Below are 24,950 nucleotides of genomic sequence, written 5' to 3'. Positions count from 1 at the left end.
TACAAATAAAATAAATGTATCAACTGTATGCATTCATACTGTAAGTCGCTCTGGATAAGCGTCTGCTAAATGACTGAAATGTAAACTGAGTTGTGACTTGTGTTGGGAGAAACTGTAATATTAAAACCATCTAGTGGCCAGAAGCATGAAGTGGTAGAGTGACCTTAGAACAAATGGGCTGCCCTTTATATTTGGGACATGTTATCTTTGATGTTTAATTACCCTCATAACCAGCAGCTCCTGAACAAACTCCCAGAACTAAAGAAAGAAGATATTCCAAAGTGTCACATCAACCATAGAATGCAACAGATCACCTTTTCAATAAGATTTGACAGTACTCTTTAACATTTCTCTTTATTGCTTTCGTTGTTTCAACAACAAAAAAAGAAGCCCCAAACTGTTCATGCTCTATTTGAAGGGTTGAAGGAAGGTGTCTGTATTAACTGTCACTCTTACCAAGAACCTTACACAGATAATAATTAAATTGTAATATAAGTAAAACAATAGCAGTAAAGTATCTCTTTATTTTCTCATGCCAGCTTCTAGGACACAATATACCACCATCATTCATGGAAAGCCCCATACGCGGAAACTCTTTTTTTTGGGGTACAGTTTATTTTGATTTTTACATTTAACCTTTATTTAACAGCTGGTACAGTCGGTCAGAATATAAGATAAACCTGAGTTGACTGAGATTGGTAAGCTTTGTCAAGGAATATGCGTACTGTTGTTATTTTTCACCAGGGCAGTTCTGAACCATTCCAGTTGTAGGCTTTCCCTGTTTTGTCAATATTCAGGCTATCTATAATGCTCATGAGGCAGTGCACAGAGTGGCTCGTGCTGAAGAGCTTGTCCTTGGGCACATTCTTGTGATAGGGACGAGACAAATCCGTATTCACTGTGCCGGGATGCATGGACACGCACACCACTCTGGGCCTGCTCCTCCCCAGTTCGATGGACAGGTTACGCGTGGCCATGTTGAGTGCTGCTTTGGACATTCTATAGCTGTACCACCCGCCAAGACCTAGATGGACGGACAGACAGACAGACAGACAGACAGACAGACAGACTTATCCTGAAATTGTTCAACTTACAAGTTGAATGGCCACACCCATATGCAGGTTACATAATGCCCCTCGCTTTTAAACGTATAGACTGCTTGATGTGTGAATGTGTAGCCACAAACTTAAGTCGATAAAACTGTCAAATTAAATTAGCCTACATCAATGTACTCTATTTGAAATAGTAAAAATTGAAAGTCAAATAGAAGCCATTAGACACTTAATCATTCATAAGGATGATTCATAAGGAAAAGGAGGACCGAGCACGCCCCCATTCTCATCGACGGGGTTGTAGTGGAGCAGGTTGAGAGCTTCAAGTTCCTTGGCGTCCACATCACCAACAAACTAGAATGGTCCAAACACACCAAGACAGTCGTAAAGAGGGCACGACAAAACCTATTACCCCTCAGGAGACTGAAAAGATTTGGCATGGGTCCTCAGATCCTCAAAAAGGTTTTACAGATGCACCATCGAGAGCATCCTGACGGGTTGCATAACTGCCTGGTATGGCAACTGCTCGGCCTCCGACCGCAAGGCATTACTGAGCGTAGTGCGTACGGCCCAGTACATCACCCGGGCCAAGCTTCCTGCCATCCAGGACCTCTATACCAGGTGGTGTTAGAGGAAGGCCCTAAAAATGGTCAAAGACTCCAGCCACCCTAGTCATAGACTGTTCTCTTTGCTACCGCACGGCAAGCGGTACCGGAGCGCCAAGTCTAGGCCCAAGAGGCTTCTAAACAGCTTTTACCCCCAAGCCATAAGACTCCTGAACAGCTAATCAAATGGCTACCCAGACTATTTGCATTGCCCCTCCTCCCTCTTCTACGCTGCTGCTACTCTCTGTTATTATCTATGCATAGCCACTTTAATAACTCTACCTACATGTACATAATTACCTCAACACTGGTGCCCCGGCACATTGACTCTGTACGGTACCCTCTGTATATAGCCTCCACATTGACTCTGTACCGGTACCCCCTGTATATAGCCTCCACATTGACTCTGTACCGTAATACCTTGTATATAGCCTCCACATTGACTCTGTACCGTAATACCCTGTATATATCCCCGCTATTGTTATTTACTGCTGCTCTTTAATTACTAGTTATTCTTATCTCTTACTTCTTTAGGGACTTTCTTAAAACTGCATTGTTGGTTAAGGGCTTGTAAGTAAAGCATGTCACTGTAAGGTCTACCTACACCTGTTGTATTCGGCACATGTGACAAATAACATTTGTTTTTTGATTTTGTATTTGATTTGTTTAATATTTAAACAATTCGATCAATTAAGATGATTCTATGATTGATGGGATTGACTTCCAAAATAATACATATGATGCATACCGTTATCACCAATGGATCCGACTTTTGCAGTGATGTTGACAATGATCCCACTATGCTGTTTGGCTTTCTCTGGCGGCTGCTGGCCAAATGCACCACTACCCTTCTGCAATAGTGGAGCGAAGTACTTGGCCATCACCAATGGTCCCACAGTGTTTGTTGTCAATGTTGAGATTATTCCCTAAAAACACAACAAAGAAATGAGTCTGACATTTGACATTTGAAAAACCACTAGTTTTAGTATACAGTTGAGGGATGGGGCTAGGAAAAATGAAACACCTCTCAAATCCATTGACAGTATTCTCAATATAAGGACTGCCAGTCCATGCCATCTACATGATAGTTTTAACCATGTTGTAAAGAATGTTGAATGACATTGTTTACAATCAATAAGTAAATATAGTATGGGTTCTGATGGGCTATTAAAGTTGTACAATTTTCTTCAAGAAAATAACTCTCATTGATTTCAAATTCTTAAAAATGTTTTACCAATATAGCCCAGCTACGTACCAATCACAGATTAGCTTTAACTGTTCAACAAGCCGTTTGCTTCACTTTTCACTAGCTCCATCACTGATCGTCGTATGACTCGATTTAGTTTAGCTTACCTGTGCAGAAACATCCTTCAGGCTGGTCTCACCTTTGCCAGAGGGATGAAGCATCGCTGAGGAGTTGATGATCAGGTCAACTTTGCCGAATTCCTTTTTAACATGTTCAGCCGCGCGTTGGATGTCATCTTCCCTGTTTACGTCCAATTTCAGAACTGTCACTTTTCCCGGGTGTTGCGCAACTAAACTCATCAACTCCGCGGCATTGTCCGGATTTCTGCATGTCGCGATCAATGCTCCTGGCGCTTTGTTTATTAAGATATTTCTGCAAAATTCGAGTCCCAGTCCCCTACTCGCACCCTGTACCAGTGCTACGGCAGCCATGACAGACGTGAATGCGATGAAGCCACAGCAACGCCCTCTGTGGGTCGTAGAGAAATAAACTTACACAACCCAAAGTTATTTTGTTTTGTAACAAACACTCTCAGTCTGGCTAGACTGAGCGCCTTTCTGTTAGCGCTGTCATGTCAACTCTCTGCCATTAATTTGAATAGCAAACATATCACTGGTGAATTAATTAGACTTAGGCCCTTTGTGACCTTAACATTTTATACCCTTCTAATATCACGAAACTGTATTCCATAAAGTCAATGTTAACAGAACCATTATAGGAAAAATCCACCCAAAACCACGAAATCCCTTTAATTTACAGTGTTTAATAACACTAATATGTGAGAACAATATATTTTTTTGTGAACAAATGTTTCATTTTGGAGTTATAGGTTGGTATCAACATGGAAAAAAATCATTGTGGAAAATATGTTACAGCTCAAATTGTCTATAATATGGGCTGACTGGCTAGAAAGCTAGCAAACGTAGCTACACACAATAAGACCAAAGACAAAATCAGCATGTAACGTAGCTCGTTAGATATAAAATGTCCTAAACAAAACGGCACTATTAATTTAGACGTCTACAATCTCACCATGTTCAACCTGCAGATTGAGTTTAACGTTTTGAGGAGATAGGAAACGTTGCCTATTTTACGTTAATGTGCCGCACGGTGCTTTCATTACGATTCTGGGACAACGAGCGCTGTCCTTCAAGGAGTGAACGGGAGTCTATTGGGCGCTAGCTCAAAAAAACCCAACATAAGCACGAATTTCGTCAACAAGAAGGACAACAGTACAAATATAATTAACTTGCTAACTGTAGTATCGTATAGTTTTGAAATCGTGAGATTACGTACTTTCGAGAAGAATAGGCACGTTTCGCGACATATACACTGATTTTCAGAAGGGATTGGGTGACGACTAGTCTAGCAACCGTGTGACGTAACATGACAACGTCAACCCAATTGGTCAACAGCCTGCTGGGTGGCGCGTTACTAATTCCAATTATTCATTGTATTCTTGTCTTCTTTCTATAATATCTCTGGCATCTGCACCATGCAATGCACCCTGGACTAGAGGCAGCCAAATATACTCCTTTCTGTGTTTGCGATGCGCGCAAATTAGTGGAGGAACAAGGTGGAGTTCTTATAGAACGCCAGCAAAAAAAAAGTCTCTATTTACATGTTGCTTATGAGTGCATTTCACACTACTTTTGGAATACAATTGGATTTTAAGGCGCGTATGAATTTAATATAATGTTTCGTCATCCTCGCAAATCAATTGCATTACACTTTTAAAACCTCTTAAATGTAATGGCAAAATGTAGACTTCCGCCTAAATCAAATCAAATGTTATTGGTCACATATACAAATTCAGCAGATGTTATTGCTGGTGTATCGTAATGCTTGTGACACTAGATCCAACAGTGCAGTGATATCTAACAATTCACAACAATACACACAAATCTAAAAGTAAAATAATGGAATTAAGAAATATATAAATATTAGGACGAGCAATGTCGGAGTGGCATTGACTAAAATACAGTAGAATATAATACAGTATATACATACGGGGTGAGTAAAGCAGATTCCATGTCTATGTACATAGGGCAGCAGCCTCTAAGGTGCAGGGTTGATTAACCGGGTGGTAGCCGCTAGTGATGGATATTTAACAGACGGATGGCCTTGAGAAATAAGTTGTTTTTTAGTCTCTCGGTTCCAGCTTTGATGCACCTGTACTGACCTCGCCTTCTGCATGATAGCGGGGTGAACAGGCCGTGGCTCGGGTGGTTGATGTCCTTGAAGATCTTTTTGGCCTTCCTGTGACATCGGGTGCTTTAGGTGTCCTGGAGGGCAGGCAGTGTGCCCCCGGAGATGCGTTGGGCAGACCGCACCACCCTCTGGTAAGCCTTGCGGTTGCGGGCTGTGCAGTTGTCATACCAGGCGGTGATACAGCCCGACAGAATGCTCTCAATTGTGCATCTGTATAATTTTTTGAGGATCTTAGGGGCCAAGCCACATTTCTTCAGCCTCCTGAGGTTGAAGAGGCGCTGTTGCGCCTTCTTCACCACACTGTCCGTGTGGGTGGACCATTTCAGATCGTCAGTGATGTGTACGCCGAGGAACTTGAAGCTTTCCACCTTCTCCACTGCAGTCCCGTCAATGTGGATAAGGGCGTGCTCCCTCTGCTGTTTCCTAAAGTCCATGATCAGCTCCTTCATTTTGTTTTGCTGAGGGAGAGGTTATTTTCCTGGCACCACTACACCAGGGCCCTCACCTCCTCCCCGTAGGCTGTCTCGTCATTGTTTGTAATCAGGCCTACTACTGTTGTGTCATCTGCAAACTTGATGATTGAGTTGGAGGCGTGTGTGGCCTCTCGGTCATGGGTGAACAGGGAGTACCGGAGGGGGCTGACCACGCACACTTGTGGGGCCCCTGTGTTGAGGATCAGTGAAGTGGAGGAGATGGTTCCTACCTTCACCACCTGGGGGTTGCCCGTCAGGAATTCCAGGACCCAGTTTCACAGGGCGGGGTTCAGACTAAGGGCCCAAAGCTTAATGATGAGCTTGGAGGGTACTATGGTGTTGAAGGCTGAGCTATAGTCAATGAACAGCATTCAATGGCGATTGCATCGTCTGTGGATCTATTGGGGCAGTAAGCAAATTGAAATGGGTCAAGGGTGTCAGGTAAGGTAGGGGTGATATGATCCTAAACTAGCATCTCAAAACACTTCATGATGACAGAAGTGAGTGCTACGGGGCGATAGTAATTTAGTTCAGTTACCTTTGCTTTCTTGGGAACAGGAACAATGGTGGACGTCTTGAAGCAAGTGGGGACAGCAGACTGGGATAGGGAGAGCTTGAATATGTCCGTAAACACCCCAGCCAGCTGGTCTGCGCATGCTCTGAGGACGTGGCTAGGGATGCCGTCTGGGCCGGCAGCCTTGTGAGGGTTAACACGCTTAAATGTCTTACGTTGGCCATGGAAAACGAGAGCCCACAGTCCCAGGGAGTGGGCCACGTCAATGATACTGTGTTGTCCTTAAAGCGGGCAAAGAAGGTGTTTCCCTTTGTAATCTGAGATTGTCTGTAGACCCTGCCACATACAGTACCAGTCAAAAATTTGGACACACCTACTCATTCCAGGTAATTTTTTTATTTATTATTTTCTACATTGTAGAATAATAGTGAAGACATCAAAACAATGAAATAACACATATGGAATCATGTAGTAACCAAACAAGTGTTAAACAAATCAAAATGTATTTTATTTTTGAGATTCTTCAAAGTAGCCACCCTTTGCCTTGATGACAGCTTTGCACACTCTTGGCATTAACTCTCCTTCTTGGTCAAAAAAAGAAAATCCATTGAATGAGTAGCTGTGTCCAAACTTTTGACTGGTACTGTACTGTATAATCTTAGTGACTGTTCAAGCAAGAATCAAAATATCATTGTAAGTGTCTGAAAACCCCAAAAAAGTAATTTTGTTTAGAAGTAATAAAAACGTTAATCTAGATTATGATGAATGCCGTTGGCGATGGCTTTCTTAATGCTGCCAAGAGTAGCGAGCATCTGTGCGTGTATTCTGTACTGGAAAATGTGCTAGACCCTCCGTTAAATTACAAATTTCTCGAGGTAGGAATATCGCCAAAAATATGATCAATGGCTCATTCGAGAGAAGACATTCTCCCTCGTTATGACATCTGCCAGTATTAAAATCTGACATGTATGATAGATGCTTTAACGATCTAAAAGTCATAATCCAATTAACTTCCAGTGTAGTGAGATCTACTTTATCACAGTGCGACGTCATACCGGACGGATCTCTGCCTGCTTGAACGCCAATAACTCAGATACACATGAAAATATGAAATGACCCAGGGAATCGATAGAACATCACTCAGAGATGCACAAAAAACAATATAATATTCAAATTGAGTGAATCTTTCCTTTAACCAACGGTTCTTTAGCCTAATTAAAAGCAAATTATACTTTTTAAAATGTAAAACACGTTATAATGTTTTATAGTATACCGTAATTTCCGGACTATAAGCCGCAACTTTTTTCCCACGCTTTGAACCTTGCGGCTTAAACAATGACGCGGCTTATATATGGATTTTTCCCGCTTTCAAATTTCTTTTTCCAAAAAAACACATTCTGTGACGTGCTCAGTTTTTTGGCGGCATGAAGCTTTCATTAGACCAATGAAATTGCCGAACGGGTTAAGGTCAAACAACTTTTTTGTTTACTGTTTAGATTAAATCGAGCACTCTCAAACTTCCCATCATTCTGATTACGGTAGTCATTTTGTCACCCTCATCATGGCAAAGACACGGACAAAATGCATATGATGCAGCTTTCAAGTTGAAGGCGATTGATCTGGCTGTTGGAAAAGGAAATAGAGCTGCTGCACGGGAGCTTGGTCTTAATGAGTCGATGATAAGACGTTGGAAACAGCAGCATGAGGAATTGACTCAGTGCAAAAAGACAACTAAAGCATACTGCTCATTTTTTATTTTTTGTTACAAGCCGTGTTTCGTTAAAGCCTATTTATTTTTATTACAAGCCGTGTTTCGTTAAAGCCTGTGTAAAGTTAATTTGTTTCAATGTACCGGTAGGCACCTGCGGCTTATAGACATGTGCGGCTTATTTATGTTCAAAATCTTTTCTTTTTTTTTATTCAGTGGGTGCGGCTTATATTCAGGTGCGCTCAATAGTCTGGAAATTACGGTAGTATAAAATAATTTTAAATGTATATCCTATTATTGTGTGGGGATTTTCTTCCATTTAAAACTTCTGTGTCAACAGCTTTTTTGTGTAGCCCTACTGTTCAAACTGGTGAAACCTGATACCATAGCAAGGTCCTATGTAACACTGTGTAACAATGTTACAATTCATATAGCATCACTTGGCATCTTATTGGGAAGATGCGCTTCTCTGCAGCCCCAGCCAACACAGGAGTGATAATAGTGTATTAAAATTGAAGATGGTGGTTGGTTTGAGTAGTCATTAGTGTCTTCAAAATAACCTCAAGCTAAAGACTTTTAGAGTTCATCACAGCTTTGCCACGAGGACAAATACTGATACCCAATAAGACACACTATGTAATATACTGTCCTCAACAAAAACTATTCTGCTGAATGGTCCACAGTCACTGCCTATATCTGGTGATAATCTCCTAAATCAGTGGTTCCCAAACTTGTTATAGTGCCGTACCCCTTCAAACATTCAACCTCCAGCTGCCGTACCCCCTCTGGCACCAGGGTCAGCACACTCTCAAATGTTGTTTTTTGCCATCATTGTAAGCCTGCCACACACACACACACACACACACACACACACACACACACACACACACACACACACACACACACACACACACACACACACACTATACAATGCATGTATTAAACACAAGAATGAGTGTGAGTTTTTGTCTCAACCCAGCTCGTGGGAAGTAACAAAGAGCTCTTATAGGATCAGGGCACAAATAATAATATAATAATAATCAATAATTTTGCTCTTTATTTAACCATCTTACATATAACACCTTATTTGTTCATCGAAAATGGTGAATAACTCACCACAGGTTAATGAGAAGGGTGTGCTTGAAAGGATGCTCATAACTCTGTAATGTTGGGTTCTATTGGAGAGATTCTCAGTCTTGTATCATTTCCCACACACAGTCTGTGCCTGTATTTAGTTTTCATGCTAGTGAGGGCTGAGAATCCACTCTCACATAGGTTGCAAAAAAAAGGGCATCAGTGTCTTAACAGCGCCATTTGCCAAGGCAGGATTCTCTGAGCGCAGCCCAATCCAGAAATCTGGCAGTGGCTTCTGATTAAATTACATTTTCACAGAACCGCTTGTTGCAATTTCGATGAGGCTCTCTTGTTCAGATATCGGTAAGTGGACTGGAGGCAGGGCATGAAAGGGATAACAAATCCAGTTGTTTGTGTCATCCGTTTTGGGGAAAGTACCTGCATAATTGAGCACCCAACTCACTCAGGTGCTTCGCTTTTGACATTGTCCGTAAGCTTGAGTTCATTTGCACACAAAAATCATACAATGATGGAAAGGCCTGTGTGTTGTCCTTGTTAATGCAGACAGAGAAGAGCTCCAACTTCTTAATCATAGCCTCAATTTTGTCCCACACATATAATATAGTTGTGGAGAGTCCCTGTAATCCTAGATTCAAGTCATTCAGACGAGAAAAAACATCACCCAGATAGGCCAGTTGTGTGAGAAACTCATCATCATGCAAGTGGTCAGACAAATGAAAATTATGGTCAGTAAAGAAAACTTTAAGCTTGTCTCTCAATTCAAAAAAATGTGTCAATACTTTGCCCCTTGATAACCAGCGGACTTCTGTATGTTGTAAAAGTGTTACAAAATACAAGAGAGTTCAGGGGCCTTGCTTTAACAAAGTTAACCATTTTCACTGCAGTGTTCAAAACGTTTTTCAAGCTGTCAGGCATTCCCTTGGCAGCAAGAGCCTCTCGGTGGATGCTGCAGTGTACCCAAGTGGCGTCGGGAGCAACTGCTTGCACGTGCGTTACCACTCCGGTATGTCTCCCTGTCAATACGGACAGTTAGTGGAATTCCCGTGAGAGAGTAACGGTTGATGTGATTGGATGTTAATTATTTGACTAGGTTACCTGCATTTGACATTGTGTCTTTATTTCGCTGAACACTAGATGGTTTCATTGTATTTTTGGCAGTGAAATGAGGCTACTCAGGCGAGAGAAAAAACTCACCCAAATGTACAGCCCCGTTGGTAAATATAAATGGAATGTTTGAAAATGCGAAGAAGAAAACAATTACAATTTTTTAAATGTATTATTATGATTTAAAAAAAATTGAATCACATTTTTATTTGGCTTACCCCCGACGGCATTGCGCGTATCCCTGTTTGGGAATACCTGGCCTAAATGTATAGTTTTGCACTTCTCAAGGTGGAGAGGATAATTGAAAAGTGACTCCAAAAAGCCTCTACGTATAATCTTGGGTATTGTAAGACATCGGCCGATTTGACTTCAGTCTTATGAATAATACAGGACAGGTCAGATAAACACACTTCAGTACATGATAACCCCATGACATACTTGGCTGTGACCAGGTGTCGATCAGATTATAGTACTATAGTTGCACATTTACACGAACTTTATTTATTTTGCTGTTCCAGTACCCAACCTCACAGGATGGGAACAGGGGATTGACAGTATGATTTAAAACAACATATTTTCCCATTCATGTCAAAATTCTCTGATGTGTGAACCTCCAACCATCTTTGTGGTACCATTTGAAAGGCCACATTTCAAATTGATTCCCATTATACTACAGTTATCAGTTGGAATAAGACACCCACCCTGTATTCAAGAGCATGTTGTGTCTCAACCGATGGCGGGCACGACAGAAAAACCTCAGATGGTGTAACATAGGGTCTAAGCTACAACATCTGCGAATATGAAAGAATAACTGAGTTTTCGCGTTTTTAGATAGGCCAAATCGACGTTTTAAGGTAAAAATAATAAAATAGGTCAATTTATATATTTGTTTAAAGGTGGGGTTTTCAAAATAAGTCAACTTTGAACACCTTTATCTGTTGAATGTTTTGCCATACAGTTCCAAAAAGTCACCACTTCTACAATGGGCAAATGTGTATGGAAGGTTTAATTCAAATGAAAAGGGGTGCTGTCAAAAAAAAGTGATTGAATTCAAATGGACGTGTACATACCATGGCCTCACGGGCTCCATCCTACTTCTGACACCAACGTCGCGATTATATGCGAACAGCGACAGTGTAATGCCGGGGGTCTCGATCCAGGGTCTCCCAGCCCCTAGACCTGCTAACCACAACAGCTCCAATACGTTACTACAGTAGGCTATATATACATTTCTTTTGGCCATATTGCAGCCTACACATTTATTAGGCCTACGTTGTAACTCTATTACAGCCAATAAAAGTAGGTGTTTGGATACAGTTCCCCTTGTCTCCATGCGTAATTGTCCGTGGCCGCATTGGATTGGTTGACTATTCAGACAATGACATATTTATTTAATGTCTTGAATAAATCATTGATACATTTGAAATTGTTTTAAATATATTTGCTAGTACTCCAATATTCAGGGTGTTTCGGATGTCATTTGTTACTCAGCTATAATTGCGCTGACATGCCCCCAGGAGCTTTTATTTATAGATGGCGTCCAGAGGTGCGAGATGTCCTCAGAAACATTTTGTATACATTTTTCCGCCGTGCGTTTTGAGTAATGTCCATAAAATAGAGCAATTTGCGTGTTTCTGACTTGGTTACTATGAATGTGCGCTCTGGGCGGACGATGCAGATTAGTCATTTACAATCACACATGCACGTCTGTGGGTAGGCATTTTACGGGGGTTGCATGTTCATGGATAAAGACCAACCAGCATGGTCGTGGATGCAAATGGAACTTTCAACCACAGCAACACGAGATCTTACGCGATAGAGAGAGCGGAAGAGCCTGGCGCAACTAACATGATTTCGGAGGCGCTCGTTCCACACTTGCTGAAGATTGTGCAAGAGGCGGCAGAGGCAGTGTCCGCCACTTCGCAGTCTTCAACTCTGCTGATGGAGAATGGCACCAGGTGCGGGGAACAAATTCGGAACTACGACAAGGTGGAGAAAGTATTTATTGGAGCGATCCTCACCACGCTCACGCTGTTTACTATCTGCGGGAACTTGCTGGTGGTGATTTCGGTGTGCTTCGTGAAAAAGTTGCGGCAGCCGTCCAACTATCTGATCGTGTCTCTGGCGGTCGCCGACCTTTCAATCGCGCTGGCAGTTATGCCATTTGTCAGTATAACGGACCTTATTGGGGGGCAATGGGTTTTTGGCCAAGTCTTCTGCAATGTTTTTATTGCCATGGACGTGATGTGTTGCACTGCATCTATAATGACGCTGTGCGTAATTAGTATAGACAGGTAAGTGCCGTTCCAACTCCTATTGCCCAGTGAATAAATGTATCACTAGCCACTTTAAACAATGCCACTTTATATAATGTTTACGTACCCTACATTACTCATCTCATATGTATATACTGTACTCTATACCATCTACTGCATCTTGCCTATGCCATTCGGCCATCGCCCATCCATATATTTTTATGTACATATTCTTATTCATTCCTTTACACTTGTGTGTACAAGGTAGTTGTTGTGAAATTGTTAGATTACTTGTTAAATATTACTGCATGGTCGGAACTAGAAGCACAAGCATTTCACTACACTCACATCTGCTAACCGTGTGTATGTGACCAATAACATTTGATTTGATATGATTTGATTGGCGGACTGAAATGGGTGCGGGTGTTCTAATTTCCTTCATTTTGTGGCTTGAGTCAAATACTTTCTATGGCACACATCAGAGTTAAATACTTTCTATAGAACAAACTTCACGTCAGGATAGGCAACCGAAATTAAGAATTAATGTATGTGTGTTATATTAAACATAGAGGAGGGAGTAAAATCTAGGCAAGCAATAAACATTTCAGAACAACTATGGCACAGGGCGCCCCGGGTGCGGGCGGGCGCTGAAGGGGGGTTCACCCAGGGCGCCATATTGAAACAAATAGACAAACCGAAAACTGCAGAGAAAAAATGCTTTCTGCTACTAAGATCAGTGAAATGTAGGCTAAACTGACAACGGAGTGAAGAGCAGAAATCTCAACTAGCAAGCAAGTCACAGCAATGAAGAACACGAAGATATTTTAATACTGGCACAACACCGGTACTCATTGTGGGTGACGGTACTGTTTATATTTAGGTACAGGAGCTCCACAATACTTTAGAGCTAATATTCTATAAGAGGGTCAGGAGCTCAAGCAGTAGAACATTCGAAGTGCAGGAACTCAGCTCCAGCTCTGCTGAAGCACTGCTGTTACCTACATAGAAGGACAAGTGTATTGCTTGTGTTATGTGACAAGGTTAAATCCGTTTGGTTACGATTGTTAATTATGCATTTAATTGTTAATTGCATTTCATTTGTTAAATAAAAATTGTGGTTTGTGTTTTGTGCACACATAGGCTACTTGTGTTAATATTCCCATACGGGTTGTGCACCAATTCGTGTACTAAATTAAAAAGTATTTTTTTAAAAATCTATCATACATATTTACATAGTAAATTGAGTGGGTAACACTTTCGCCTCCAGAACCATATTTTCCCCCTGCAGAGGGATTGAGCCCTTTATGTCTCTGCTGCTCCCTCTACTCTGTCTCCCCGCTTCTACTCCTACCCTGTCTCTGCTGCTCCCTCTACTCTGTCTCCCTGCTTCTGCTCCTATCCTGTCTCTGCTGCTCCCTCTACTCTGACTCCCTGCTTCTGCTCCTATCCTGTCTCTGCTGCTCCCTCTACTCTGACTCCCTGCTTCTGCTCCTATCCTGTCTCTGCTGCTCCCTCTACTCTGTCTCTCTGCTTCTGCTCTTATCCTGTCTCTGCTTCTCCCTCTACTCTGTCTCCCTGCTTCTGCTCCTATCCTGTCTCTGCTGCTCCCTCTACTCTGTCTCCCTGCTTCTGCTCCTATCCTGTCTCTGCTGCTCCCTCTACTCTGACTCCCTGCTTCTACTCCTACCCTGTCTCTGCTGCTCCCTCTACTCTGTCTCCCTGCTTCTGCTCTTATCCTGTCTCTGCTGCTCCCTCTACTCTGACTCCCTGCTTCTGCTCTTATCCTGTCTCTGCTGCTCCCTCTACTCTGTCTCCCTGCTTCTGCTCCTATCCTGTCTCTGCTGCTCCCTCTACTCTGTCTCCCTGCTTCTGCTCCTATCCTGTCTCTGCTGCTCCCTCTACTCTGTCTCCCTGCTTCTGCTCCTATCCTGTCTCTGCTGCTCCCTCTACTCTGTCTCCCTGCTTCTGCTCCTATCCTGTCTCTGCTGCTCCCTCTACTCTGTCTCCCTGCTTCTGCTCCTATCCTGTCTCTGCTGCTCCCTCTACTCTGTCTCCCTGCTTTTGCTCCTATCCTGTCTCTGCTGCTCCCTCTACTCTGTCTCCCTGCTTCTGCTCCTACCTTGTCTCTGCTGCTCCCTCTACTCTGTCTCCCTGCTTCTGCTCCTATCCTGTCTCTGCTGCTCCCTCTACTCTGTCTCCCTGCTTCTGCTCCTATCCTGTCTCTGCTGCTCCCTCTACTCTGACTCCCTGCTTCTGCTCTTATCCTGTCTCTGCTGCTCCCTCTACTCTGTCTCCCTGCTTCTGCTCCTATCCTGTCTCTGCTGCTCCCTCTACTCTGACTCCCTGCTTCTGCTCTTATCCTGTCTCTGCTGCTCCCTCTACTCTGTCTCCCTGCTTCTGCTCCTATCCTGTCTCTGCTGCTCCCTCTACTCTGTCTCCCTGCTTCTGCTCCTTTCCTGTTGTAATAATATTAATACAAACGCGTAAGTAGTTCAGAATTCCATTCTCAAAAGTATAGCCTAGCTGTAGTAGTAGGCTACATTATAATAAGATTGTTATACAGTATCTTATTATAATTGCTATAGTTCATTTGGGGTGAATAACTCCCCAGTGTTTGTTTTCTGTTGGAAGTTGTTTTCTGTTCATTTAATGTATTTTACAGTAGTATGTTCTGTATGTATAAACAGTTTATGTTTAGCAGCTAATTAATTATATGTTTTTTTATTGTTTGTTCTGAGGTACCTGGGCATAACCAAGCCTCTGACCTACCCTATGAGGCAGAATGGCTGTTGCATGGCCAAGATGGTGCTGTCCGTATGGCTCCTCTCTGCCTCCATCACCCTGCCCCCCCTCTTCGGCTGGGCCCAGAATGTAAACGACAACAAGGTGTGTCTGATCAGCCAGGACTTTGGTTACACCATCTACTCCACCTCAGTGGCGTTCTACATCCCCGTATCCGTCATGCTCATTATGTACTACCGCATCTACCGCGCCGCCAAGCTCAGCGCTGCCAAGCACACCATCACGGGCTTCCCGCGGGTCGGGGAGGAGGAGGCGCGGGGGGAAGAGGAGGAAGCCATGGAGGAACAGGAGGAGGAAGAGGAGAGCGTGGACTGTGTGTCGGCCGCCCTGAGGCTCCACAGGGAGGTGGAGGAGTGCACGCGATTCTCGCGCCTCATGAGGAGCAACCGGAGGAACATGTCCATCTTCAAGCGGGAGCAGAAGGCAGCAGCCACCCTGGGGATCGTGGTAGGGGCCTTCAGTGTCTGCTGGATGCCTTTCTTCTTACTGTCCACGGCCAGACCCTTCATCTGCAGAGCGGACTGCCCTAGCTGTGTGCCCTTGTGGGTGGAGAGGACCCTGCTGTGGCTGGGCTATGCCAACTCCCTCCTCAACCCTTTTATCTACGCCTTCTTCAACAGGGATCTGAGGACCACCTACAGCAACCTGCTGCGCTGCCGTTACCGCAACATCAACCGCAAGCTGTCCGCCGACGGCATGCACCAGGCCCTCAAACTGGTTGAAAAGACTCACTCTGTTATCTAAATTTGACAATGGTGTTATTGGTGTTATTGTTGTGGTATTGTGGGAGTTGCCATCTAAATGGTGTTATTGTTGTGGTATTGTGGCAGCTGCCATCTAAATGGTGTTATTGTTGTGGTATTGTGGCAGCTGCCATCTAAATGGTGTTATTGTTGTGGTATTGTGGCAGCTGCCATCTAAATGGTGTTATTGTTGTGGTATTGTGGCAGCTGCCATCTAAATGGTGTTATTGTTGTGGTATTGTGGCAGCTGCCATCTAAATGGTGTTATTGTTGTGGTATTGTGGCAGCTGCCATCTAAATGGTGTTATTGTTGTGGTATTGTGGCAGCTGCCATCTAAATGGTGTTATTGTTGTGGTATTGTGGGAGTTGCCATCTAAATGGTGTTATTGTTGTGGTATTGTGGCAGCTGCCATCTAAAGGGTTTTATTGTTGTGGTATTGTGGGAGTTGCCATCTAAATGGTGTTATTGTGGGAGTTGCCACACTGAGAAAGTCTTAGGTCAATGGTATCTGCTTGCCTGGTCCTCTACTCAAGATCTTGCATGTCCAGACAGTCTAAAACAGGGCTCTCCAAACATGTTCCTGGAGAGTCATCCTCCTGTAGGTTTGAACTCCAACCCTGTTCCTGGAGAGAGACCCTCCTGTAGGTTTGAACTCTAACCCTGTTCCTGGAGAGATACCCTCCTGTAGGTTTGAACTCCAACCCTATTCCTGGAGAGATACCCTCCTGTAGGTTTGAACTCTAACCCTGTTCCTGGAGAGATACCCTCCTGTAGGTTTGAACTCCAACCCTATTCCTGGAGAGATACCCTCCTGTAGGTTTGAACTCTAACCCTGTTCCTGGAGGGTAACCCTCCTGTAGGTTTTCGGTCCAACCCTAATCTAGCCACCTGATTGTAATAATTAGCTGGTTGAAAAGCCGAATCAGCTTAGTTACAGCTGGGGTTGGAGGGAAAACCAACAGCTCTCCAGGATCTGTGTTGGAGAGCCCTGGTATGGTATTGGAGAGGTCTGATTATGAAACAAATATGAAGCAATCTTTCCATCTGAATGTGAGTCCATGGTCACTGGCTTTGAGTCCGTGACCTTATGGTTCTTCCCCTGGGCTTTTCCAAGTTGTGCTATTTGTGATGATGTCTCACAGCAATCAATGATGGTTAGCTGTTGCATGGAACAAAACATTTTCTGTACAGAATGTCACTGCAACAATGGTGTGGCTCTGTCAAAAATCAACTATGGGTGATGCATTTTCCAGTTGTAATTTTTTAATATATATTTTTTAATTTTTATTTCACCTTTATTTAACCAGGTAGGCTAGTTGAGAACAAGTTCTCATTTACAACTGCGACCTGGCCAAGATAAAGCAAAGCAGTTTGTCACAAACAACAACACAGAGTTACACATGGAATAAACAAACATACAGTCAATAATACAATAGAAAAAGTCTATATACAGCATGTGCAAATGAGGTAGGATAAGGGAGGTAAGGCAATAAATAGGCCATAGTGGTGAAATAATTACAATATAGCAATTAAACACTAGAGTGATAGATGTGCAGAAGATGAATGTGCAAGTAGAGATACTGGGGTGCAAAGGAGCAAAATAAATAAAATAAATAACAGTATGTGGATGAGGTAGTTGGATGGGCTATTTACAGATATTTACAGTGATCTGTGAGCTGCTCTGACAGCTGGTGCTTAAAGTTAGTGAGGGAGATCTGAGTCTCCAGCTTCAGTGATTTTTGCAGTTCGTTCCAGTCATTGGCAGCAGAGAACTGGAAGGAGAGACGGCCAAAGGAGGAATTGGCTTTGGGGGTGACCAGCAAAATACATCTGCTGTAGCGCGTGCTACGGGTGGGTGCTGCTATGGTGACCAGAGAGCTGAGAAAAGGCAGTGCTTTACCTAGCAAAGACTTATAGATGACCTGGAGCCAGTGGGTTTGAATATGAAGCGAGGGACAGCCAAGGAGAGCATACAGGTCGCAGTGGTGGGTAGTATATGGGGCTTTGGTAACAAAACGGATGGCACTGTGATAGACTGCATCCAATTTGCTGAGTAGAGTGTTGGAGGCTATTTTGTAAATGACGTTGCCGAAGTCGAGGATCGGTAGGATGGTCAGTTTTACGAGGGTATGTTTGGCAGCATGAGTGAAGGATGCTTTGTTGCGAAATAGGAAGCCGATTCTAGATTTAATTTTGGATTGGAGATGTTTGATGTGAGTCTGGAAGGAGAGTTTACAGTCTAACCAGACACCTAGGTATTTGTAGTTGTCCACATATTCTAAGTCAGAACCGTCCAGAGTAGTGATGCTGGACGGGCGGGCAGGTGCGGGCAGTGATCGGTTGAAGAGCATGCATTTAGTTTTACTTGCATTTAAGAGCAGTTGGAAGTAACGGAAGGAGAGTTGTATGGCATTGAAGCTCGTCTGAAGGTTAGTTCTATGGTTCTATGGTTAGTTCTATGGTTGTGCTAGTTGTGCTATGGTTGCCCAAACATGACCCCTCAGAACAATGAATGATAGTTAGGTGTTGCTTAAAGGGGCAATCAGCAGTTGCTACATCCATTTTTGTACTTAAATTAAAGATATACCCATTGATTCTTGAAGAGTATAACTTAGAAATCCATCATGAGCTTAGTTCAACTGTCACACTCCATGAGAACCCAAAATATGTCACGTCTGATTTGGACTGGCGGATAGGCGGAATCAAATGCAGGAGACAGAGGTGCTGGAGGTGAGTGTCTTTTAATAAACCTGACACACACAAACGCCGAAAAGCACAGGGCGCTATACAAAGTTCACGTATTTTTAACTGTGCCCATAAAACACAAAATATAATTCCAAGGCACAAAAAGGCAAGGAGCGCAGCCCCGTAAATCCCTCGACAAAACTTTCGGTAACACAACGTGGACAATAAACAATCCCGCACAAAATCCCAACTGAAAACACACATTAAATAAGCCCCCACTAATGACATACACAAAACAGGTGCGGAACAGACAGACAAAACTAAAAGACAGAAACAACGATCGGTGGCAGCTAATAGGCCGGCGACGACGACCGCCGAGCGCCGCCCGACCGAGGAGGGGCGCCACTTTGCGCGCCGATGCCGGCCTCGGGGACGGCCCGGAGGGCGAGGCGCCGGCCGATCCGGTCGGCGACGGTGGAAGTCCAGCAGCATAGAGGGGTCCAGAACGTCCGCCGCTGGAACCCAGCACCTCTCCTCCGGACCGTACCCCTCCCAGTCCACGAGGTACTGCAGGCCCCCTACCCGACGTCGGGAGTCCAGGATGGCTCGGACTGTGTACGCCGAGCTCCCCCCGATGTCCAGGAGGGGCCTCCAGCACCTCACTGTCCTGCAGCGGACCAGCTACCACCGGCCTGAGGAGAGACACATGAAACGAGGGGTTAATGCGGTAATACGAAGGAAGTTGTAACCTGTAACACACCTCGTTTATCCTCCTCAGGACTTTAAACGGCCCCACAAACCGCGGACCCAGCTTCCGGCAGGGCAGGCGGAGAGGCAGGTTCCGGGTCGAGATCCAGACTCTATCCCCCGGGTTAAACACGGGGGCGTCACTGCGGTGGCGGTCAGCGCTCTCCTTGTGTCGTTTGCTCGCCCTCCTTAAACATTCCTGGACCGCGTTCCAGGTCTCCTGAGAGCGCTTGACCCATGCCTCCACCGCAGGAGCCTCTGTCTGGCTCTGTTGCCATGGCACCAGGACCGGCTGATACCCCAGCACCACCTGGAAGGGTGACAGGTTAGTGGAGGAGTGGCGCTGAGAGTTCTGGGCCATCTCGGCCCATGGCACGAACTGCGCCCACTCCCCTGGCCGGTCCTGGCAATACGACCGCAGGAACCTGCCCACATCCTGGTTAATGCGCTCTACCTGCCCATTACTCTCGGGGTGGAACCCCGAGGTCAGGCTGACCGAGACCCCCAGCCTCTCCATAAACGATTTCCATACCCTGGACGTAAACTGGGGACCCCGATCAGATACGATGTCCTCGGGCACCCCATAGTGCCGGAAGACGTGGGTGAACAGGGCCTCCGCGGTCTGCAGGGCTGTAGGAAGACCGGGCAAAGGGAGCAGACGGCAGGACTTAGAGAACCTGTCCACAACGACCAGGATCGCCGTGTTCCCCTGAGACGGCGGGAGATCCGTAAGGAAATCCACTGAGAGGTGAGTCCAGGGCCGCTGTGGAACAGGGAGGGGCTGTAATTTCCCTCGAGGTAGGTGCCTAGGAGCCTTACACTGAGCGCATACTGAACAGGAAGAGACACAACGCCGGACATCCTCAGCCAAGGTGGGCCACCAGTACCTTCCCTTCAGGCCCCGCACTGTCCGTTCCACCCCAGGATGACCCGAGGAGGGTAGAGTATGGGACCATCGGATCAGGCGATCGCGAACACCAAGCGGAACGTATTTCAGGCCCACGGGACACTGCGGTGGAGTGGGTTCTGACCGACCCGCCCGCTCGATGTCCGCATCCTCCTCCCATACCACCGGTGCCACCAGACAGGAGGCGGGAAGTATGGGAGTAGGATCGATGGTCCGCTCCTCGGTGTCGTAGAGACGCGACAGTGCGTCAGCCTTCCGGTTCCGGGAACCTGGAATGTACGAGAGAGTGAAGTTAAACCTCGTAAAAAACATGGCCCACCTTGCCTGACGGGGATTAAGCCTCCTCGCTGCCCGAATATACTCCAGGTTACGGTGGTCGGTCCAGATGAGAAAAGGGTGACGTGCCCCCTCAAGCCAATGTCTCCACACCGTCAAAGCCCTGACCACGGCTAACAGCTCCCGGTCCCCCACATCATAGTTGCGCTCCGCCGGGCTCAGCTTCTTAGAAAAGAACGCGCATGGGCGGAGCTTCGGAGGAACGCCCGAGCGCTGCGATAGCACAGCTCCTACCCCAGCCTCGGACGCGTCCACCTCCACTATGAATGGCAAAGAGGGGTCCGGATGCGCCAGGACAGGTGCATTGGTAAACAGAACCTTCAGACGATGGAAGGCTCTGTCCGCCTCTGCTGACTATCGTAGCCGCACCGGCCCCCCCTTCATCAGTGAGGTAATGGGAGCTGCTACCTGGCCAAAACCCGATAATAATTAGCGAACCCCAAGAACCGCTGCACCTCCTTCACAGTGGCTGGGGTTGGCCAATTACGCACAGCCGTCACGCGGTCACACTCCACCTCCACCCCCGAGGTGGAAATGCGATATCCTAGAAATGAGACGGCTCTTTTGAAGAACTCACATTTCTCAGCCTTGACGTATAGGTTATGCTCCAGCAGCCGCCCAAGCACTTTACGCACCAGGGACACATGCTCGGCGCGTGTGGCGGAGCAGATCAGGATGTCATCGATGTACACCACCACACCCTGCCCGAGCATGTCCCTAAGGACCTCGTCCACAAAGGATTGGAAGACAGCGGGAGCATTCTTTAACCCATACGGCATGACGAGGTACTCATAATGGCCCGATGTGGTACTAAATGCGGTTTTCCACTCGTCTCCATCTCGGATACGCACCAAGTTATACGCACTCCTGAGACCCAATTTCGTGAAGAAGCGCGCCCCGTGAAATGACTCCACTGCCGTAGCAATGAGAGGTAGCGGGTAACTGAAACCCACTGTGATAGCATTTAGACCTCTATAGTCAATGCACGGGCGCAGACCTCCCTCCTTCTTCACGAAAAAGAAGCTCGAGGAGACGGGGGATTTAGAGGGCCGAATGTATCCCTGTCTCAAGGACTCAGCGACGTATGTATCCATAGCCACTGTCTCCTCCTGAGACAGAGGATACACGTGACTCCTAGGAAGAACCGCATCAGCCTGGAGGTTTATCGCACAATCCCCTCGTCGATGGGGTGGTAATAGAGACGCCTTCGTCTTACTGAAAGCGATAGCCAAATCGGCATACTCTGAGGGAATGTGCACGGTGGAGACTTGGTCTGGACTCTCCACCGTAGTCGCACCGATGAAAACTCCTATGCACCTACCTGAGCACTCCCTCGACCACCCCGTTAGAGCCCTCTGCCCCCACGAAATCTGGGGGTTGTGTGTGGCTAGCCAGGGGATTCCCAGTACCACTGGAAACGCTGGGGAGTCAATGATGAACAGGCTGATACGCTCCACATGACCCCCCCACGTCTGCATAACCAGTGGCATGGTGACCTCCCCTACTTGGCCTGACCCTAGCGGTCGACTATCTAGGGCGTGCACGGGGAAGGGGTGGTCCAGCTGAACCCGGGGAATCCCTAACCTCTTAGCTAACCCATGGTCCATAAAACTCCCAGCTGCACCTGAATCGACTAGCGCCTTATACTGGAAGTGAGGGGAAAAATTAGGAAAACAAACGGAGGTGTACAAGTGGTCGACAGGGGGCTCTGGGTGTGGCTGGTGCGGACTCACCTGGGGGGTCGAAGCAGTGCTCTGCCTGCCCTCCGAACTCCCGGAGGGACCTCTCCAGCACCGGTCCACAGTGTGTCCTCTGAGTCCACATCGGGTGCAGGAGAGACCCCCCCCTCCGGTCCTCCTCGATGCAGCCCCCCCTATCTCCATGGGCTGTGGAGCGGGAGGACTGGGAGGTGGAACGAACAGGCCCCGACTGGAACGTCCCCGGGCAGCCAGCAGGTTGTCCAATCTAATGGACAAATCCACCAGTTGGTCGAGAGTTGAGGTGTTGTCCCTACATGCCAGCTCCCGGCGGACGTCCTCGCGAAGGCTGCACCTATAGTGGTCTATCAGGGCCCGCTCGTTCCACCCCGATCCAGCGGCGAGAGTCCGGAATTCCAACGCGAAATCCTGAGCGGTCCTCGTCTCCTGTCTCAAATGGAATAGTAGCTCACCCGCCGCCCTGCCCTCCGGGGGATGATCGAAAACCGCCCGGAAGCGGCGGGTGAACTCAGGGTAGTCACCCCGGGCCGAGTCTGGACCATCCCAGACCGCATTGGCCCATTCCAGGGCTCGACCTGTGAGACACGAGACGAGGACACTCACCCTCTCTTCGTCGGAGGGAGGGGGGCGGACGGTCGCCAGGTACAGTTCCAGTTGGAGGAGGAACCCCTTGCACCCAGCGGCCGTCCCATTGAACTCCCTGGGAGGTGAAATCCGGATCCCGCTGGCACCCGCTTCAGTGGATGTGGGTAGGGGCACAGGGTGAGGGACCGGAGCTGGTCCGGCTGGGGAGGCACCTCTCTCCCATCTCTCCAACCGGGCCAACACCTGATCTATGGCCGAGCCTAGGCGGTGGAGGAGGCCGGCATGTTGGGAGACCTGCTCAGCCATGGATGGCGCTTCTGCTCCTGCTGACTCCATAAATTTTGGTGCGGGATTCTGTCACGTCTGATTTGGACTGACGGATAGGCGGAATCAAATGCAGGAGACAGAGGTGCTGGAGGTGTGTCTTTTAATAAACCTGACACACACAAACGCCGAAAAGCACAGGGCGCTATACAAAGTTCACGTATTTTTAACTGCGCCCATAAAACACAAAATATAATTCCAAGGCACAAAAAGGCAAGGAGCGCAGCCCGGTAAATCCCTCGACAAAACTGTCGGTAACACAACGTGGACAATAAACAATCCCGCACAAAATCCCAACTGAAAACACACATTAAATAAGCCCCCACTAATGACATACACAAAACAGGTGCGGAACAGACAGACAAAACTAAAAGACACAGAAACAACGATCGGTGGCAGCTAATAGGCCGGCGACGACGACCGCCGAGTGCCGCCCGACCGAGGAGGGGCGCCACTTTCGTTGGATCCTGTGACAAAATATAACCTTTTTTTGTCAAATTTTTGTAAACAAAGTAAATGTAAACAAATCCTATTTAGTCCCAAAACATAGTTAAAACAAATGTTGATATAATGGATGGTCAGTCCTTGCATCCATAGCTCTGTCTACAAATTTGAGAGTGGTTACATTTCTCCAAACCCATCCCTCAGCTGTTTATTAAAAAGTGGCAGGGTGAGCTTTGTTGATGTTAAAACTGCAAATTTCCCCCTCAAGAATTGGAAATGAACATTTTCTGAATGTCACTGCAACAATTTTGTGGCTCGGTGAAAAATCAACTATGGTGTGTTGATGTTCTACCATGTTTATACATTTGACCTTCAGACGTCTTTTTAATTACAGTTAATGCAGACTCTAAATGCAAATGATTCATTGTGACGTATTGGACATCGGTCATAACCAATGGACAAAACAACCTACATCTGATATGTTACTTACTGGGAGTATGTATGCCCATTTAAGTGTATAAAGAAATGTTTTAATCTCTGTTAATTTATGTTCAATGTATGTTTGTTGAATGGCAGCATATAAATGTGATTGACAAATCATGATGTACTTGTTTTGAAATGATTAAAGGATTAAACAGACAGAATTGCATGGTTTTGATAGTAATGGTATAAAGATGTAAAGTGTAAATATAATCCGAGGGTATTCTGTTAACCATCAATAGTTTCTTATAGAATGGTGATAACATTGTTTAATTTACATAGCATTATGAATCTGGTTTTTACATAGCATTATGAATCTGGTTTTTACATAATCATTTATTAAATATTTACAGTTGTCATAATTTGTGTTTGACATTTTCTTGAGTAAAACGTCAGTATTCTCAGTCATATGTTATATGAATTCCCAGAGAAGTGCAGGAAAGCGTAGGGGTGTAGGTCATACGCAGTCATACGCACTTATTAACACCACTGAATCATACGTCACAAAGGCATCTTAATGTCTGATTATGAGTCAAAACCAAGACAGCTGAAGGAGGAAAAGGGATTAGGCTGACTTTCTATTTCTGATCTAAATCCAACATTTAGCCAGTCACTCACTTAGCAAAGTTGGAGAAAAAAAATACAGAAGAAACACTATAGGCTATAGATTATTGGTTATAATAGAAATGAACACATTATGGGAAAACGAGTTATCCTAGTTAGCTATATATAAAAACGGACATAACAAATGGTCTGTCCTCAAACGTTTTTTGGAACTGTATGAATAGGGTCTCTCCTGTTTGTAGCGTTCCTTAATTCTCTATCAGAATTAAATACATTTCTTATCTATCTCCATCCTCCCTGACCAGTCCCCACAGCTCCCAACACACACACACACACACACACACACACAC

At 45.7% G+C, this 24,950-nt stretch overlaps 2 protein-coding genes across 2 annotated transcripts; one reads left to right on the top strand and one right to left on the bottom strand.

The window, feature by feature from the left end:
* Positions 1 to 335: 335 nt before the first annotated feature.
* On the bottom strand, positions 336 to 4,217 carry zgc:65997 (SDR family oxidoreductase). The gene is made up of 3 exons (XM_014158030.3): positions 3,011 to 4,217; positions 2,406 to 2,583; positions 336 to 1,024 (listed from the first exon to the last, which is right to left on the bottom strand). Exons 1-3 carry the CDS (start codon positions 3,332 to 3,334, stop codon positions 738 to 740), a joined length of 789 nt encoding a protein of 262 aa, XP_014013505.1. The 5' UTR covers positions 3,335 to 4,217; the 3' UTR covers positions 336 to 737.
* A 10,790-nt stretch (positions 4,218 to 15,007) lies between these two features.
* LOC106578832 (5-hydroxytryptamine receptor 7) lies at positions 15,008 to 24,398 on the top strand. Its single transcript, XM_082965742.1, has one exon. It carries the CDS (start codon positions 15,036 to 15,038, stop codon positions 15,807 to 15,809), a length of 774 nt encoding a protein of 257 aa, XP_082821868.1. The 5' UTR covers positions 15,008 to 15,035; the 3' UTR covers positions 15,810 to 24,398.
* Positions 24,399 to 24,950: the final 552 nt, after the last annotated feature.

Source organism: Salmo salar, chromosome 19, assembly GCF_965601325.2.
Source record: "Salmo salar chromosome 19, fSalSal1, whole genome shotgun sequence".
Lineage (NCBI taxonomy): Eukaryota > Metazoa > Chordata > Actinopteri > Salmoniformes > Salmonidae > Salmo > Salmo salar.
This window is presented reverse-complemented; position numbering and strand designations above follow the sequence as displayed.